Raw genomic sequence first — 20758 nt, 5'->3', positions numbered from 1 at the left:
CCTATATACTCACCCAGGCTGGTGGGGGAGCAGAATCTGAAATCTGGGAAGAATGTAAAATAAATCTCTCTCTCCTGCCACCCCCACTTAGTCTTTACTATGTGCCCATTCATACACCCTGTCTACACTTAAAAAAATTACATCTGCACAGACATCCTGATGTAGTTACACCAATTTCAATATCCTTAATGCAGACAGGCTCCTAAAACAAATAAAGTGACCCATCATCATGAGGTTTATAGGCAGACACCAGTGTCTCTTCTGGTGCTCACCACTTTGCCAGGCTGCTGCATGAAATTAAAAAGATTCTTGTTGGTCTCTCTACTCCTATTCAAAACCCTGTGCTCAAAAGTGAAATTGTCAAAAATAATGTCAGTTTCGTACTATTGGTTGTGAATTCCCCAATCCGGGCAGAGGCAGAGCACCAGAGATAAGGATGGAAAAACAGAGACATGGGGAGGACAGAAAGGGATGGGAGACCTTTTCCCTCCCACTTCACAAACATTCAGGCAGCAGAGTGAGGCTATTGGATGGCATTTCAAATTTATAAGACACTGACTACCCAGGGGATGATATGAAAGATGAAGTGAAGTCCTGAAGCAGCATCCAATGGTAGGTTTCCTGCAGCTGGAAGACTGGACAGGAATTCTCAACATGACATTGCCCAGGGATCTCATTGGCAGAGACACCCCCTCCCTTCTTCTTTCATATCAATCTCAATCTAGGACAGGGGTTCTCAGAACACTTTCTTTGGTGTCCTCAGAGAGAGTGTGGCCACCAACCCTCACTTGCAGCCACTCTGAACATTTTCCAAACCCAAGGCCAGAGCCAGAGCCCAGGGGCTGAAACCTGCTGAGCATACACACTGGCCCCATGTGTCTCCAGAGGTGCTGCCCGGAGCCCCCAGGAGGGTGTGTGGTGCAGGCTGCTGATCCCCTGCTGGCAATGCCAGCAAACACCAAGGCAGCCAGGAGCAACAGCTGGGTGCTTTTGCGCCCCCCACCCACAGCCCCCTCTCCACCCAGGAGGCTGTCCTGGCTGCAGAAAAATCCCCTGGTGGCTGCATTCGAGAAAAGCTGGTGTCTGAAAACTAAGGACTTGCCTACACCGGCAATTTACAGCGCTGCAACTGTCTCGCTCAGGGGTGTGAAAAAACACCCCCTGGAGCACAGCAAATTTCAGTGCTGTAAAGCACCAGTGCAGACAGTGCACCAGCGGGGAGAGCTGCGCCCCCACGCGGGTAGCTGCGCCCCTGGCGGAAGTGGGTTTTTAGGGCACTGGGAGAGCTCTTCCCCCAGCACTGCTCCGCAACCACACAAGGCACGTTCAGCTGCTGCCGCAGCAGCGCTTTAGCGTTGCCAGTGTAGACTAGCCCTTACTGAGTCTTACCTGAGCTATTACTTTGCGGGCACTTGTGCTTATATTTTTACATTAAAAAAAAAGGGAGGAGTTTGGGGAAGGTAAGTGAGCAGTCAGGGCTGAGTTTGTGTAGCCAATAGGTATACCTGTTTGAGACCGTACCCAAGGCATCCGGACAATGTCAAGCCCAGCACCTAGCTGGTGCAAAAGGCTGGGAATCAAGACCTTGAGAAGGTGGGAGTGATGGCTATTGAGACTCAGCTCTTCAGGATCGAGACCCTCTATTATTAGTCTGCAGATTTCTAACATTTTTATGTACAATAGTGCCCAAAGTGTCTCACTTCTTTTAAGAACAGGAGGACTTGTGGCACCTTAGAGACTAACCAATTTATCCGAGCATAAGCTTCCGTGAGCTACAGCTCACTTCATCGGAAGCTTATGATCAAATAAATTGGTTAGTCTCTTTGGTGCCTCAAGTCCTCCTGTTCTTTTTGCGAATACAGACTAACCCGGCTGCTACTCTGAAACTTCTTTAAGACTATTTCTTTCAAATAAGACCCACATAAACGAAAGAGGAAAGCCCCTCCAGCTGACACCCATGAGGCAAACACAGCCAAAGATCAAAACCACTCCAATTAAAGAACAACACTCCACCAGCAGAATTCTACAAAAACCATTATTAAAACAACCACTTGAACAATAGCACAGCAGCAGCATTTGGCACCATTACTGCGGTACCCTCCTCCAACGGGCTGAATGTGAGGAGCAAATGGAAGTCAGGCGTTTTCTTAAATAATTTAAAACTTCTTTCAAATCATCTGTCAGTATAAACTTTGTGTGTAACAGTGGTCAGTGAATATCAGTTCTAACCTTCAATGCTGCAGGCCTGTAAGAAACAAGAAGTCTCACACATGGCTATTGCAGCGAGGTTGCAGTTACAACTGCCCGCCATCACAGATGGTCTTATGTAACTTAATTATTTTAGTTGTGAAAGCCACAGTTAATGCTGTAACAAAACTCTTACACATACGCATGTGTGCATGCCTCACTCACTCTTAACATTTCAGCTTCAGCCCAAAGGTGAAGTCTGGGGATGATCCATGCAGCTGATGAGTTATCCAAGTAGGGAAATATGGATTCGGTGTGGGGAAAAAGGTAAAGACAAGGGTTTTTTGTTTTGTTTTGTTTTACAAATAGACCAATTTTAGTCTCCCGTGCCAAGATATGGGCTTGGGAGACTAAAGAGACTTGATTTTCAAAACTGCTGAGCACCCAGCCATTCCCAGACAATTCCCACCAATAGGAGTTGGTCCAATAAAATATCCCCTCACCCACCTTGTCATTCCTAGAAGAGCAAGTTGCGAGAGCACCCTAGTAAGACAGATGAGGAGGGAGCAAACATTATTGCCTGTTACAGACGTCACTAACCAGCTATGAATTTACTATCATTTGCCTCCCCTTAGGGAGTTTCAGCTTAGACAGCTGAGCCCCATTTCCAGGGAGCTGCCTGAGCTTCTCTCCTGCTGAGGTGACAGATGCAGTGGTCAAATGATTCACCTGAGGCTGCAGTGAATTACTGACTCAGACAGCATCCTCCTGGCTTCTGTCTCTGTGCTCACACAGTGCCTTTGAAGGTCACCACCTGTGTGAAGCTTAGTCAGTTGTGGTCTGATTTTCAACAGATGTTAAACACCTGCAGCACCTAGTGGAGCTCTGAGTGCTCAGCACTTTGGAAAAATCAGGACTTCTGCAGACAGCTGAGTTTCATAGCTATTTCTGAAGAGAACAAAAGCACCTATGCAACACACTTGGTATGTGGCGGGTTAAATCTGAAGCAGGATTGAAAGCACGCTACCAACATTCTCTAGTCTAGGGAACTACACTATAGAAGATCACACTGGAGCCACTGCCCTTACATAGTGATCCCACATGACAAGTCCTGGTCAGCTTCACTTTGCTGATCCTGCTGAGGAGGGACAAGAACAATGTGTAGCTGAAGCAAAAGCAGGCTGGGGAGCTCCAATACTACAAGACATATCTGGAGTCAAAGAAAGAGGTGTGGATCAGAGTCCCCTTTCCCTTGCTCTGGCTGAAAACTGGCCCCTTTGTAGCTCATCACATTTCTCCAGCGAATGGAACTGACCCAGATGACGTCAGTTACGTGGCCCTGCTGTGCTCAGGAAATAATCTGGAAAGAAGTGGCCTTTAAGGAAGGGAAGGATCACAGGGTGGAGAAAGGAGACCAAGTGAGGAAAAAAAATAAGTGAATTACTTTGGCACCAACTGCATCTGAATTTCGTTCAGTTATAGATTTAATGGAGCAAGTTGTCTTCAAAAGAAAAACAAGCCTCTTCGAGTGTTAGAATCATCATTTGAAAAGGGTTAGGAGGATGGAGAACATAACATAAGAACGGCCAGACTGGATCTGACCAACGTCCATCTAACCCACTATCCTGTCTTCTGACAGTGGCCAAAAATGAAATCACTGATGCTCCCAACTAGAAACAATTTTATTAAGCCCTCACCACAAGTTACTGCAGCTTTCCAGGGAGCTTCCATTTTTTGGCCAGCCAGCCTTCTCAACAGTAACAAGAGCCTTTCAGTGCAGTATTTCAGCCAGGTACACACAGACACCCTGCCACACATCTCATACAGTGGTCAAACATGGCTCTACTAAAACAAGGTTTTGTAACTGGGTTCCAATATGGCTGAGTACAGCACACTTCTCTCTGTACTGGGTGAACAGATTAAAAAAACCCAAACATGCTAGTAAAAATCTGAGATTTACTACAAGGAAGTTTATACAGCACTGTTTCTAAAAGCAACCGCTTGGGACTATGGTAAGGCTCTGTTTAAAATGGGTACAGAGAGACACCCTGGGTGAGGTAATATATTTTACTGGCCCAACTTCTGCTGGCAAGAGATGTACGCTTTTGAGCATCTCTATAGCCAGCAGAAGCTGATTGAATAAAAGATACTCTCTCACCCACCCTGTGTCTCATACCCTGGGACCAACACAGCTACAGCACCACTGCATACATAAAATGGTTTCAGACAGCTACAAGCTCTGATAGCAGCACTATTCAGCAATGTCATGGCCTGAGCAGGTTCTCCCTGGCTCTTGGTTCGAGGGCAGGCATGGAAGATGTGTATTATCTGCAAGTATTGACTCCAGTTTAGTCACTAGCTGGTGTACAGGGACCATTGAGACCAGTGAATTTACTTTTGTACTTTTACTTCTCTCTCCATTCTGGAGGCACTGGGGAGCCTGGGGGTCGGTGGGAAGCAAGAGGTGGGTTGCATTAGGTGTGAAATTGATAATCAGTGAATTCCCCTTTAGTTTAAAGGCTGTAAAGATAAATAAAATTAAAGCAGATATTAAGAAATACCTGTAGAAGCTTTAACATTTCTACTTAATGTCATTTCTAGTAAGTGAGGGCAATTAGGAGAAAGAAACATGTTCTGGATACAAGTTGAAAGAGAAAGCCAGCAGATTTAAACCTTACATTAAGGTAAATTTCAACATGTACGTGTCATTTTACGAAGAATGGAGTTCTGCTTTACGTTAACTGGTATTTTTTCCCCCCACTGTGCTCCACAGAATGAGAAAAATGAAGAAACAAGAATGAGAGACTGGACTGATGGGAGGATGTTGGGTCTTGAGAGAATCTGACAAAGTTAGAGAAGCAGTGGGTTACTTTACAAGCAAGCAGTGTTCGTTTTCTCAAGTGTCCCACACTTCTTTATATGCTGGCAACAGGCCTTGTCTCCACGCTGAAGAGCTCCATTGTTTGTTTAAATGAGACTTCAAATTTCATTCATTTTCAAGTCTCCCTAATTCAAGGCTTTTCAAACCGGATGAAGGGCGGGAAACCAGTCTAGTCCAGCAGGGGACAGAGGAGCAGACAATGCAAGGAAAAGGAAAGAAGGGGAAAAAACTGAGGGGACAGCAGGAAAAGCTCCGATACAGCCCTGCGACCAGTACAAATTCACTGTTGAGGCTATGAGTAAATGGCAGGTTGCTCCTGGACAAGCCACTTGCCTACCTTCCTCCCTGCTCTTTGCAACTTTCAGCATGCCCCCAGGAGCACCTGAAGCCCGGCTGCAGAAAGCAGCCAATGGCACACCATCCTCTCCCACCTATCCTAGCAGCACATGCTCTCTGATGGACAGCCAGAAGACAGTAAGGATCAGATGCAGCAGAAAGGAGAGGAGCAGCAAGTGTGTAACTGAAGCATCGAGCAAGGGACACTGGGAGAGACAAGGACAGGGGCAGCGAGTTATATCTCCAAGTGGTGCCTTAGCACCAGCAATATTCAGAGCCCAGGGGCCCAACTCCATCAATATTTGGGTCCGGTGTCCCCCCCAGCCCCACCTGCCTCCTCCCTGCGCCTCCCCCAGGTGTCCCTCAGCCCCTACTTGCTGCCCCCATCCCCTGCCGCACGCCTCCCTGGGCCCTGGAGCAGAGGTCCCTGCCTCTTCTGTGAAGCTCCATGCTGCCTCCCTGCAGCAACTGCTGCCACAGGGTCCTAGTGCCTAGTACCCCCACTCCAAATCTCGACTGCCAGGGCAGACTGACTGAGCCTGCCCTTCCACCTCAGACCCTTCCCTTTTCTGGCGGGATCCTTATGGCCCTCTTTTGAATCCTTAGTTCAACATGCAGCACTAATTTCACTGGCCAAGATTACAGCTATTGATGTTTGCACTTTTCTGGGATTTCACAAACAACTTAGAACTTTGTTTAATTAAGAAAAGCTGACACTGTTAAAATATCTATATTATTTGTTATTAGTGGGAGAGACTGGGGACCGCCCTCTCAGGGTGTCTCCAGAACAGGATAAAAGGGTTTTTTCCTCAGCTAATGTATAAAAAAACCCTTTTATCCTACTTCACAGATACCTTTGGATATCAGTGCAGGGAGCTTCCCCCTTTACCCGCGAAAAACACAACATCGACAGAATAGTTTGAGCAAAATGCATTATTTGGGTTCAATTCAAGATCTCGTCTAGACTGCTTACACTTGCCTATTCCTGCCATTATCCCTGTGCAGGGCTGCGCCAAGGCATACAAATGAGAATCTGAAAACTTCAGATTTAGGTGCATTGCACATTATTAACCCACCTCAGAACATGGAGGGTTCATGACTCAGCAATTAGAGAAGGGAGACTTGGACTCAGGAATTCTGGCTTCTAGCTGAACTCTGCCACTGACCCATGTAGTGACCGGGTCAATTGAACTCCCTGCTAAAAATTTCTTTTTGCATAACGAGATTATTATTTATGGGCATTGCAACTAATGTATATAATTAGCTGACATCAAATTGGGTGGGCTCACTGCAGCGAGGCAAGACAGTGAATTCAAGTTTCATTTAAAAAGATCTCTAGCCACCTGATTGCAAAGATAAGACTTCAAAATGGGGGCCGATGCAGTTGTCTGATGTCCGCTGATGACCTGAAACAGCAGCTCACAGGTGCAAACTTCTCTTATTCGAATCAAATAACTGGGGTGTTAATCCTGATGCCTAATGATATTAAACATCACTGTTACCTATTCACCCCTTATTGGAAACACACAAGAAAGAGGGACACAATTTGTACAGCAGCTCGTTTTGTTGTCTGGGGTGCAGTTTGGGGGATTTTTTTGCAATCTAAAATCTCAAACTTTTAAGGTATTTTGAGATCTCTAGATAAAGCTGAGCAACACTGTTCTTCAAGTGTGGGATCAGGGAAGTACAGATATAGGCCTCAACCCACCAGTAATTTACGAAAAGAAAACATTACACATGATGGTCAACCTTACCATAGTCTAAGGTGGCTCTACACAGGGTTTCCAGCAACAAGAGAAGGTCATGAACATCCATTCAAGCGGTCCACAAATGAGCCCATTTTAATGAAAAGAGACTATTCAAATGTGGGGAAGTTCTCTGGCCTGTGTTATGCAGGTGGTCAGACTAGACTGGTTCCTGTCTTGCCGTGGAATCTATGACACTGAGCCCTGTGGTAAAAATACCAAGCTCCAGATGCTGAAATCCCATCGTTCCATGTTGCGTCAATGCTTCCAGCAGTTGAAGAAGAAGAAGAAGAAGAAGAAGAAGAGTTTTCGCTAGAGATCTCCCTTGGAGGACACATTAATGTAAACTGGAAAATTTCTCAGCCCTTAATTGAAAGAAGGGTTGAAGCTTTAACAAAAAACCTAACCCTTCTTCTTCCAAGTGTGTCTTATGCATTTGAGTATCTTTTAAGGTCTGAAGACAAGTTAAATCCCCCTCAATCAAATTTTACTTGTGTATCTATTGCCAAGTCTGCTAGTTTTCCAATTGTCCACAGTCTCTCCAAGGAAAAACAGGGTAGGCAAGACTAGAATTTCTTATGAAAGCCAATCAGAATTTGTTTTGCAAAACTTTTCAGACCTTCTTTACACATACTTCTTTGAACCTCAACTCCCCGCAGCTAGGCAAGGAAAGACAGTTGGTGTGGCAAAGAATAGGCTATATTTGGAGGTGGAATGCACCCTTTCCACTCCAGCCAGGCTACAACAGGCCTTCTTATCATCACAGGAGCTGCCAGCAAACCTTCCACCTGCTGGACACAGAAGACACCTGAGGAGTACCTGCCTTCTGTCTCCACCTGCTTGGAAGGGAAGACAGCTCCACCTGTCTGAGCTGCCACAAAAGACCAACTATGGCCTTGAAATCGGATAAGATGCAACTGTTCACTAACGGCTTCCATTGGTGCAGCTGTGCCCCGGACTAAAATCCTAAGGTAGGCAAGACCTTAGGAAAGCCTAAAGAATGACTCTGGTCTATCCCCCACAGCTGCCAGTTTGGGAAAATTCTTCACGGCCTATTCTCCAGTTCTTATCCCAAGAAGCTCCATATTCAAGAGCCATTTTGTCATAATCCCTTCTTTACATAGAATTATAACCTTCCAGTATTATGGAATCACAGTACTGACCACGTAATTAAAAGTTGGGACTAGTTTTCCACTGTAAATCTGATTTGGGTCCTTACTCCATCAGAGAGCTTTACATTTCAAACTTCACTTGTGTGGTCTGGGTCAGAAGAGATTTTTGGCAATACAGAAGGTGAATAAGACAAGCCATTTCTGAAGTACAGAGCTCAGAATCATTTTCAAAGTCTGAATTACAGCTACCGTCCCACAGCTTGTGTGTCACCACGTCAAACACAGCATGTCCCAGAAATTTCAAATGTGGTTTATTTAATAGTCCTTGACAAGACCTCGTGCCCAGGACTCTGAAAAGGTCAGGTGCTTATTTTTAAGAGATACTTGCCATGGAATTTGGAACGTCCAAACCACCATTCAAGCCACTTTATTGATTTTGTCAAATGTACGGTGGACTTTAAAAACTCAGCTGGTACACACCTGTAGTGGATAAGCCCAAGTTCAGACAGCTGAACTACTCCACTGTAAGGATGTTATAAGCTCCACTAGCATACATGACTCTTCGTAAAGCTGTTCACGAGCAGAGCGCGTAACGACCTTAAATCAGAGTGTAGAGTATATGATTTGAACGCTACTACAGTAGAACCTCAGAGTTACAAACACCTCGGGAAGGGAGGTTGTTCTTTCAAAAGTTTACAACTGAACACTGACTTACTACAGCTTTGGAACTTTACTGTGCAGGAGAAATGCTGCTTTTAACCATCTTAATTTAAATGGAAAACAGTTTCCTTATCTTGTCAATTTTTTTTTTTTAGTAGTTTATGTTTAACACAGTATTGCACTGTATTTGCTGTGTGTCTGTCTGTCCGTCTCTGCTGCTGCCTGATTGCATACCTCTGGTTCCAAATGAGGTGTGTGGTTGACTGTTGTGTTCATAACTCTTCAGGTTCTACAGGATAACACTTTTAATGGTGTAAGTTCCCATATGTTTACTTTATTATATATTATAACAAGCTGCAACATGTGAAAAAAAAAACAGACAAGTCAGGGGGTGGGGGACTGGACATAACAGAAAATCAGCACCTTGTGCATAATTGATGATCTCAGCTCATCACTCATGATATACCTGAAATGTCCTGATAGCATCTGGAAAGAGCTCTTCAAGACAGAGGGTAGGAATACAAGGGTCATATAAGGAAACAGAGTTAAGGTTGTTTATGTAAAGCGGTTTTTGAATTTCTACTTTAATTCACAAAATTTAACAGCATCAAAGAGTCTGATCTGAAAAGGACATTGTTTTCCCGCCCAAAAACTCTGTGCCTTCGTCACCACACTGCTGTCCTTTCTTTCAGCATTTCTACTCTAACAGCCATTGTTGCTAAGCAAGTTTTTCACCTGTTGGGAGACAAAACCAATCAAAAAATCTTGCCGGCCTCAGGTCTCTACTGCCTTCCCAACCCACACACTTCAGATGTGACTTGAACAATTAAGGATTTAATTACGATGACTATTCTGGAGCTGCCTGCTTGCTGGCAGCCATCTTGCAGACAAGATCTCATTTGATAGTTGCAGTCCCAGGTACATATACACTTAAAACACTGCAGCTGCACCGCTGTCACGCTTCAATGTAGACACTACTTACGTCGACAGGAGGTGTTCTTTCATCACCCTTGCACTGTCTCCACTGGGGGCTAAGTCAGCATAGCTACATCTCTCAGGGCTGTGAATTTTTCATACCCTCAGAGAGATGTAGCGACTCTAAGTTCCCAGTGCAGACTGCTTCACTGAGGTACTTTCCATCTGGCCCTAAAGGTTTAAAAAGTTCTTTAAAAAGATGTTCAGACTTCACTTATAAATATACACATTATAAAACAAAAGCAAGAAATTGTTTCTTCTTTTACTTATCTGGCAAGACACAACCAAGCTCAGCAGCATGGGTTTCCCATGCCATAACTAAGGCCATCACAAACCCCCAGAACAGAGCTGGAAGCGTGGGGGGGAGGATAAGAGCTGTACAGTCATCTTACAGCTCTTGCTTCCTGCTTTGCCATGGTCTAGTGCTTAACTAGCTATTGTACATAAAGACAGCCTAAAAGGTTTTTTCAGAGGTTCTGCTTGTTTGAAATTCATGTCTCGTCTAGCTTGTTTCTCCTGGAAGCCCATGAACAACTGGTTGGATAACATCAGATACCAAAACAGAAACCTGACTAACTACTGAAAGGTGAAGAAGTTATTATATTTGGCCTGGTTAAAATTGTTTTGTTTATACCTATTTAAAAAGGGACATTTCAACTTACACAGGTCTGAAATTTCTCTTTACTTGCTATTGTTAAAAGTAACTTCTAAGAATCCCATAACAGGGCATAGAAAGGCTCCCTATTTGACAGCACCATAGGTAGTCTGTTTTCCTGATTGTGCGGGTAAATATTTTATAGTTAAACAGGACCCTTTCAGACCACAAACATTAGCAGAGGGACTCAACAAGAGTAGCCTCAAATTATTTCTAATTCATGTTTTTTTAGAAACAAGCCTGAGTAGATTTCAAGTTGACAATGTCCCTTCAACTCTAATACCTGAATAATAATTTGTAGAATGGGTAATTGAGAGCGCTCAGAAAGCGGAGGTGACTGCCACCAAAACAAAGACTAGACTTGACATTCCTGATATTTCTAAAATTAAACATTTAGATGTTAAAGCCTTCTTTATGCCTCACAACCTCAACTCCTCTTCAATTCACCTTTAGCACCAGACAAATAATCTGAGTCATTTTCAGAATGAGAAGTATTTGGTGCTTACAGCGTAAGGTAGCTTTGATGTGGACATCACCACAATACTGGGCAGGAACTGGTCTCAGTCACAGTATTCTGTTTCTGCATTGCCAGCGTCAAGGGAGACCCCCCTCCCTCCTCTATATGATGGTTGCTAAGGGCAAGGGGGCTTGGAAAAGAGCTATAACATCCAAACAAACGTTTGTGATTGTTACAGAAGCTTTCTAAACTATGTACTGGGCAGAACAAGCATGCTGGTGCCGTGACTGTCTTTTGAGAATAAACAATGTCTATATTGAATGCTTTACAGATCAAAGATAACCGACTCAGAAAAAACACATGGCACAGACCATACAGGAAGTAGTAAGCAGACATACCCCAGAGGTACTGCTGCACTTGCAAGAGATCTAAGTCTATCGGCCTCCTCTCAGCCTAGGACAATGAAGTTCTCAGACATTGTGGCAGCAATAAACTAAGCCTCATCAAGGAGGCAAGACCCTGTAGTGCTGCTGCCTTTTTAATTCTGGCCCCTGACAACTGATCCATGGATTAGTGTTGACTCTGAAAGAAGCCACCGACTGCCCAAACACAGCACCACATCCACTCACCATCAAGAAAAGATGGAGGAAGAATAAGGGAAACCAAACTGTCCTCTCCAAAATAAAGCACTGGGGGAATCAAACATAGCAAGGACAAAGCCTAGAAGCAGATGGGGATGCCTTCTTACCAAAAGACTTTATTCACAAGTGTGTGCTTGTGAGGACAATTCCATATGAGCAGCATTTCCACCGCTGACCTTTTCTTCAGCCAAGACTTCCAAAACTTGCTGGTTTGTCTTTGCTCCCCGATGAGTTTTGCTGTTGTACCAGGGTTTGTGGAGCTGCATGGTGCATCCCTGCAGATGAACTGGCACCGTTCGGGTGCTATTACTCAGAGGAGCTAGCAGTGCATCCCTCTGGCCGCATGTCTGCAGCTGCCCTGCACAAGCTGCCTCAGGTAGGACAGCCTGAGTGTTACAGTATTTAAGAACCTAGTCTAATTAATATTACATTACAAGCAAACAGAATGGATAATTTCACTCAAGCTGGTTGTTTACTAAGCCTAACGTAGCTCAGGGGCATGGGACCCTAACAGAAAGGGTCACCATATGCTGCAATGCCCAGGAGGGAAGATGCCAGATGGCCACCTTGGAGACCAAAGCCTTCTGTTTATCCAGTGCAGTGAAAGCTCTTCCTCCTTACTCCAGTGAGTCATCCCAGGCATAGAAAGGACCGTTTCTACACGAAAAAGGGGACGAAGCCCTCTGGCCAATCAGTCTTTGGCTACGTTGGCTGCCAACAAGAGTGCCAATTTTAAGGGTGTCTGCTAGGAAGTGAACACAGACCACCACCACACACCAGATAACTGCAACTTTAAATTGCTACCACTGATTTGCGAGAGGACTGAACCAACAAGAAGTGAAAGCTTCCACATCCTTTATACCACCCAGACCTTGGCATTTCCAGTCATTTCAGCTAATGTTACATCATGAACAACTACAAGGTAGTACAACTACATTACTACAAGGTATTTCCCTCCAACCACAATTCATATCACAAGGCCCTGGATGGCATGATACACAGTCAGCGAAAATAGGGAGTGGCTTGTGAACCCTGATGGCAGACTATCAAGAGGGTGCACGGATCGAGACCTGCAGTGTGTACCATGCATCAGGCCCACAGCTCTGTCCAGCACACACTGCTAAACCAGTTGCCAATGACAGAGCAGCTCTTCCAAAAAGCAGCCTACATCTTGCCATATTGCCAGCTCCTGTTGCTATGGCTGTATACAGAAACAAACAGAATATGTTACCCCACCCTTAGCCACCAACAAAAGGCTACGAAGGACCCCTAAGTACCTTGCTCAGGATTGCATTACAAACCTGCAGTCCCTCTGTGCGGCACCCCATCAAACCATACTGAAATTGCCATGTCTTATTTCAACTGGCTAAAAAAACCTCTTTGAAGTAGGGCATGACTAGTGTTATCTAGAATATTTCCTGGTGCAGATAGATTTATATAGTATGAATCCCCTTTGAAAATGAAATAAAACAGGCAGCCACAACAAAGCAAGCTTCCAGCCAAGTAAACTCAGATTCTGGTTCTGCCCCTAGCTATCCCCATCTCCAGCCCGGCAGGACGAAAGGCTTTTGAGAGAGGATGGGTCAGACTTCTGAGAGACATGGGGAGGGGAACAGGCTGGCCCAGCCACTTCAGTCCCTTCTACCTCCCTCTGCTGACAAACTACTTAGCATTCTGAGGAGGCGCCTTGTGATTCTGGCCTGTGTCAGGCTGCAACCCTCTTTCCAGGAAGGAAGAAAATGGGACAGGCTCCAGTTTAACAAAACGATCAAACCCTACAGATTATTTCATACTAAATCAACTGCATAACCCGCTATACACCCTAAGTTCCATCCTGACAGTTTAAATAGGCACGTACTGGATATCCATATTCCCTATCCATTTAGTTACCCACGTGCTATCAAAGGCTTTATTCTCCTTCCTAAAATGCACGCTCCGAAGCCATTACTGCAGACTACACAGAAAACCACCACCCAGGCTGGAATAAATCAGATCTTTCCAGCTGGGAAATTCTCTGCTACGAGGATTTTGCTTCTTTCCTCGGACTCTGTATTGAAAAATTAGTCACAGAAAACCCCATTAATTACAAAAAAGCAAAACAACACAACACCCCCCACAGCAAAACTACACCCACCCTGCAGAGAGAGCCCCCCAGAGCTTTCCGGCGGCCCTCCCCTGCCAAGGGCGGTACTGATCGGAGGGGATGGAGATGAAATTACCATCCCGCACAGGGGGTGAGACCGTCTTCCCCCCCCCCCCGGTCCGGTCTGTATCTCCGGGTAGGCTGTCACCCCCCCACCCCAAAAAAAGCAACACCCGCCCGGGTGACACCCCGCGATGCCCCCACACAGCCCAGGGGCACCAGCCCAGCAGAGGCGGTTCCCCCCCCGCCCCCCAAAGCGCGCGCGCGCACACACGTTGCACGAACCCCGCTCCCCCCAGGCAGGCGGGCCGGCCCCCCCCCCCCGGCAAACCCCCTCCCCCCCGGCAGGCCGCCCCCCGTCAACCCCCCCGGGTCAACCCCCTCCCCCCCGGCAGGCCGCCCCCCGTCAACCCCCCCGGGTCAACCCCCTCCCCCCAGGCAGGCAGGCAGGCGGGCCGGCCGCCCCCTCAGAGACACGAGCCCCCCGCCCCCGGCCCGGCGGGCTGCCGGCCAGAGCCGGCCGGGCCGGGGCCGGGCCGGGGCCGGGGCCCGCTCACCGCGATGACGTTGACGAAGGTGGTCTTGCCCGAGTACTGCAGCCCCACCAGCGTGAGCTCCATCTCCTCCTTCCAGAACAGCGCCCGGAACCAGTCCAGCAGCTTGGTGAACAGCGCCAGCATCCTGCCCGCCCGCCCGGCTCGGCTCGGCTCGGCTCGGCTCGCCTCGCGCTGGGTGGGGCCGCTCCGCGCGCCGCCGGCCCGGCCCGGCCCAGCCCAGGGAGGAGACTCCGCGCCCCGCCGCTAGCGCCGCCTGCCGGCCGGGAGGCCCCGCTGCGCGCGGCCGAGCCGGGCCTGCCCCTGGCTGACCGCGCGCCGGGCCGGGCCAGGCCTGACTGACCCCGCGCCCACAGCCCGGGCCGGGCCTGCCCCGCCCGCCCCCTAGAGCGGGCCTGTCCCCGGAGCCTATTCCCCCCCCCACCACACACACACACACACACACACACACTCTCTCCTAGGTCCACTCCCCCCATCCCAGGGTCTAACCCCCCCCCCCACACACACACTCATGGGTCCACTCCACCCCCCACCCCATCATCTAACACCCCCCCCCACACACACACACCCACACACACTCCTAGGTCCACCCCGCCCCCCTCCCATCCCGGGGTCTAACCCCCCCCCCACACACACACACACACATTCATGGGTCCACCCCATCATCTAACCCCCCCCACACACACACCCCCACACACAAACAAACACACTCCTAGGTCCACCCCCCCCATCCCGGGGTCTAACCCCCCCCCCCACACACACACACACTCATGGGTCCACTCCACCCCCCACCCCATCATCTAACACCCCCCCCCCCCCACACACACACACACACTCTCTCCTAGGTCCACTCCCCCCATCCCGGGGTCTAACCCCCCCCCACACACACACACTCATGGGTCCACTCCACCCCCCACCCCATCATCTAACACCCCCCCACACACACACACACCCACACACACTCCTAGGTCCACCCCGCCCCCCTCCCATCCCGGGGTCTAACCCCCCCCCCCACACACACACACACACATTCATGGGTCCACCCCATCATCTAACCCCCCCCACACACACACCCCCACACACAAACAAACACACTCCTAGGTCCACCCCCCCCCATCCCAGGGTCTAAACCCCCCCACACGGGTCCACCGCCCCCCCCCCACACTCAGGGGTCCACCCTGCCCCTCCCATCCCATGGCCTAACAACCCCCCACACACACACACACTCAGGGGTCCTCCCATCCCAGGGTCTAGCCTCCCCTGCCCCTCCCCCACACAAGGGTCTAACCCCCCCCCACACACACACTCATGGGTCCACCCTGCCCATCCCATCCCAGGGTCTAATCCCCCCCCCCCACACACACACACACACTCATGGGTCCACCCTGCCCATCCCATCCCAGGGTCTAATCCCCCCCCCCCACACACACACACACTCAAGAGTCTAACCCCCCCCCCGCCAGGCCTGTCCCTCTAGACACTTAGGGCCCCCCCAAACATACACAATGTGACCCAAGGTCTAACCCCTTCCCCCACCTCCCCCTCCAGATAACCAAGCTTCGCTTACACAAGATTTCACTGGTTTCAGAGTAGCAGCCGTGTTAGTCTGTATTCGCAAAAAGAAAAGGAGTACTTGTGGCACCTTAGAGACTAACCAATTTATTTGAGCATGAGCTTTGGTGAGCTGTAGCTCACGAAAGCTCATGCTCAAATAAATTGGTTAGTCTCTAAGGTGCCACAAGTACTCCTTTTCTTTTTACAAGATGTCACTGTATCGCATTTAGTGAAAGTGCCCAGTGTCCTCCAGGCTTTGGGCTCGGATACATTGCAGCTTAGCCGCCTTCTTACAGGAGATACTCTGCACCTGTACCCGAAGAGGCGAGTTGGCTGTTGAATATTAGATATTACCCCCCCCACATCTAACAACCTCCTTGAGGAAATAAAAGGAGAAAGCGTTTAAACGGGCTGGGGACTGAGTTAGTAACTTCAACTCTCCTCAGTCTCAGTGTGTCAATTTCTGCAGAGGGATCAGACCTGTCTGACGCAGATTTCCAGTTTAGTTCTTACTGCTGCCTGACATGGCAGCTACTAAATGTGATCCATGTGTTTCCCCAGTGCCTCTAATGACTAAGGCAAAGGGACTGGGAGTCAGACTTGGCTTGTATTTCCACTGTCTGCGTGTGTGACCTGGGGCAAGTCATTCCCCTTTGCCTCATTTTCCCCCATCTGTAAAGTGTTTTGAGATCTGTGGATGAAAAAACTAGAACCATCTAGAACTATAAGAGCTAAGACCAAGTTGTCTAGACGTGGCAGGTGATTTGAGACACTTCAAATGGGCCTGGTTTTCAGAGAGTGGGTGCTCAAGACCACCCCAACCCTTGTAACACTGAAACCGAGACACCCAAATCTCAAGTCACTTTTGGGAAATTGAGCCAGGTATTTATTACTGCCCTACAGGGTCATGGGATGTTAAACTACTTCTGCAATCCATATCCGTGCAGAGTGATCTCAGTAATCTCTCTTCTGTACTTCATAAGGGTGTTGTGACTCTGAGCGCTTTGCAAATATTCAGTGAACCTCAATGCAAGGTGCTAGAGAAGTGCAGACTTTGTCACTTAGATTTCATATAGTAACAATGTTGGCTCACACCTAGTCTCTCAGGGATCAGCCAAACCCAGCGATAGCTCAGTGGTTTGAGCATTGGCCTGCTAAACCCAGAGTTGTGAGTTCAATCCTTGAGGGGGCTGTTTGGGATCTGGGAAAAAAATTGGGGAGTGGTCCTGCTTTGAGCAGGGGGTGGGAGTAGATGACCCCTTGAGGTTCCTTCCAATCCCGATATTCTATCTCCTTCCACGATTCATGAGCCCACAAGGGGCATGTAAAATGAACAGGAATCATTTGAGCAGAAGCTCATTTACTACTTCAGTAAATAAATGCTAGAGCAACTGGAATTTCTGGTCAAATTGGTACTGAGGCCGTTTTGTAAATTGATGGCTGCAAAAAGCGTTTTCACTTGTATTCGTTCTTTTGTCAGATCATGACAACTCCGAACCAAACCTAACATCTCAGTCCACAACAGGATTTCTGTCCTTTGGCCTCACATGAGGGAAAATCCTGTTGTCCATCAGCCTTGTGGCAACCCAAAGCCAGTCCAAACAAGTGAAACTTACTAGATAAGTTATTGCCCTACACTTAAATGTGGGTGTGTTTATAATTCAGGCTGGATGACCAAGAGGAACTACCTGAAGAAGAGGTGGCTGCAAACCCATATCCCCAGACTATGGTGCATTCCTAGCCATTAGACTACAGAATCCTGAATTCATTTATGCCATAACAGAGCCAGCTAGCTGTCTGAACGACAGGTGTGTACTCACTGAAGGTAAAGAAACTGAATTGTCAGTATTTGCATCAGAGTGCGGATTCTACAGTGCCTGCTATAGTTAAGGTTAAAAAAAAACATTTCCATTATGTGGCATCAGTCACTATGAAGCTGCCTTGGTTTTCTGAGACAACAGCCATTTTGTTTTCAGAATTGCTGCAACCAGTGAGAGGAGGAAATTCCTGCTCTGTCATATGGAGACTTTAAATACGTAATTTTGGGCTGAAAGCATAGGGTTGTTTATTTGACTACACCACTGTAGCTCCTTTGCATGCTAGAGAAAAAGCCACACACTTTGGCTACAGTTTCCCAGTGTGAGTTTCTGCCTGAAGAGGAACTTATTTTTGGAAGGAGTTAGAAAAGATTTTGCTCACCTCTTAAATGAGCATGTGCAGCACAGGGACCATCTCTACCAAATTTCAGATTCCATACCCCAAATCATGACAACACTAGGGCTGTTTTAAAAAAATATTACCAAGATTGTTACAATGGCAAAGCGTATCACATTCTTCACACCGACAGGTGGTCCATAAGTTACATTACACATTTTTGGGTGATTTTTGAGACCAACCCACACCCCTTTTAACACTGAAGCAAACATGCAAAATTAAGGATCTCCTCCCAGCCCCAATATGTTATGTAATTTGTGCACAGCCCTCCACCCCATTGCTTTGTAGTTTAAGCCAGCTGGACAGTTTTGCTCAAATAAAAACAAATCCCCAGGCAGAGACCAGTCCTGGAATATTTCATCCTATAAAGGTGAAACTTTAACAGTTACAAGAAATGAAAGAGACCCTTTGAAATAAAAACACTTGTGCAACCTTAACTGCTGGGGTTGCTCGACACATCAGTTATAGACCACCTCTCTGCTATTTCTTCCTGGTCGTGATGGTTAATTCTTTTGTTCCATCCCCATTTCTCTATTCGGCTCACTCTCCGGTCCCTGGTGATGTTCTTATCACATGCTGTGCCCTGCCCCCTCTAACCTCCCCATCTCACCCTCTATCCCCCAAAAGGGAAGTTCACACAGACACTGGACTCCAGTTCTCAGTCTCGTTTCCAACCGACACAGAACTTTTTGGGTTCCAACCTTCCATCCCTTTCCTTACTAAATAAGTGTGGCCCAGAACATCCCAGTCACCAGACCCAGCTGGTAGAAGTTTTCATTACAAATTTAGCTCATCTTCTGGGTACTAAATTGTTTGTGAACTGGTCCCGATTTCTGCATATATTCAGTGTCTGCAGCATAGTTTAAAGGTTTTTTCAATCTATTACTTGATTCCCTTGTCTATGATGGGGATATATATTGCCTTTTGGCTAGAAGACCCATTCCCCATCTCTCCACTCCTTGAATTTAGACTAGATTAGTTTTGTTAAGATTTAAAAAAAGCAGCAAACAGATTCTTCCATTATTCCTGACAAAATACAATCCATTAGGCACGTAACCCACATGAATCGGCACACTGTACTAACCCACAACTGCATATGATACCACATTGATTATACCCAGGGTGAGCAAAGATTAGAACTCAGGCTTCACATATTCAGACTTTTACCCAGTAAATGCATGGGGCATTATCACTTAGCCAGCCAGTATACAGAGGTTGAAATTAACCCCATACAGAAGGCCAGACCAAGGATTATCAACCATTTAAGTCCCAATTAAGCTCTCAAAATACTGTAGACCTTACATGGAATTTAAGTATAGCCTAAGCCTTGTGCTAACCCTCTGCCAAGTAGTGAATTTTGCCCTCCAGGTGCAGACATGTGATTCAAGTCTGTCCATCTATACAAGCAGCATTGCATGGGTGTAGCTGTGAGTATGAGAGTTCTTTGCCTCACTCCTTTTCTCATTGCTAGCCAGCCATCTCAGCCATGAGACTATTCATGCCAGTTCACTTGCAGGTTCCATTGTTAGTTCAATCTTCTGTCTCCTTCCCAGCCCCTCCTGCTCCTCTGTGGTCAGTTAAAAAATGTACATCACATGCACAATAAAGGGAAGCCTGTAATTAAAGTGACCTTCAAAGGGAAAAAAAATTCTATTCTCTTGAATCTTTACAATGGATTAGAAAAGCCTTGAGTGAAATCTTGTCCCCACTGAATTCAATAGGGATCTGGCCATTGATGTGAGACCAGGATTTCACCCTCTTTTTATTTAAAGATTGGGGTGGGTTTAATTTTGTTTTTTTACATTACAAATTCAAGTGCTGTGACCCCTGATTTTCCTATGGCAGAGGGAAGAAAGAGGCAGAATGACCCAGTGGTTAGGGCCTAGGTTCAATTCTCTGCTCCAGATTTCCTGTATGACCTTGGGCAAGTCACTTAGGCACTCTGGCTCAGATCCTCATAGGTACTTAGGCATTAGGGACCTAAAATTATGGATTTCAAGATCAGGGCCTCTGTCCCTTCTGCACTATCCTACCACACAGAGGGGTGCTTTTAACCCAAACAGCTACCTAAATTTGGGGTCCTGTGGGTTGTTCCAGCTAGAAGGAAAAAATGAAGATGAAGTCTAGTATTTTTGATGCAATTTTATTTGTTTACTAGGGTTGCTAGGGCAGCTCTCACCTTGGGACCCTTCAGGGCAAAACTCACCCCACTGCAAGTCTCCCCTGGTCTGTTTCTGAGGTCAGGGTAGCAGCACTGGAGCCCTCCAGCCAAAGCCTCCCTTTCAGGACATTGACATTCAAAGATACTAAAGAACAAGAACAAACCACTCAAAGCCAGGGTCATCCCACAGACCTTCACTGGGACCTCACCCTTCTATTCAGGGCTTGTTTCCAAAACAGTCTGTGCTTCTGCCAATTCCCTTCCCAGGATCTGGTCATCCCCTCCAGGAGGATTGATCCAGCTGACAAACAAATGCCATCTCAGGGCTAGAACTGGGCTTTTCTTCCCCAAGAAACAGAACTCCACCTGCCTTCTTAGTCAGCACTCAAACAGTGCTGGGCCCATTCCTTTTATCTCCCCTCTCCAGGCCTGACACTTGCTGCAGGTGTAGTGGGGCGGGGCCACTTGCCTGACAGGTCCACA

At 47.2% G+C, this 20758-nt stretch overlaps 1 protein-coding gene across 1 annotated transcript in view; it reads right to left on the bottom strand.

Moving 5' to 3' along the window:
- Nucleotides 1-14569, bottom strand: part of ARL8A (ARF like GTPase 8A) — a 37964-nt gene extending 23395 nt beyond the window's left edge. Inside the window, exon 1 of the mRNA XM_073320356.1 lies at nucleotides 14350-14569. Coding sequence (XP_073176457.1) covers nucleotides 14350-14472 — 123 coding nt within the window. The 5' untranslated portion in view covers nucleotides 14473-14569. The remainder of the gene's footprint in view (nucleotides 1-14349) is intronic.
- Nucleotides 14570-20758: the final 6189 nt, after the last annotated feature.

This window comes from Lepidochelys kempii, chromosome 21, assembly GCF_965140265.1.
Source record: "Lepidochelys kempii isolate rLepKem1 chromosome 21, rLepKem1.hap2, whole genome shotgun sequence".
NCBI classification, from domain to species: domain Eukaryota; kingdom Metazoa; phylum Chordata; order Testudines; family Cheloniidae; genus Lepidochelys; species Lepidochelys kempii.
Note: the sequence above shows the minus strand (reverse complement) of the source record. Positions and strands in the feature narration are given on the sequence as shown.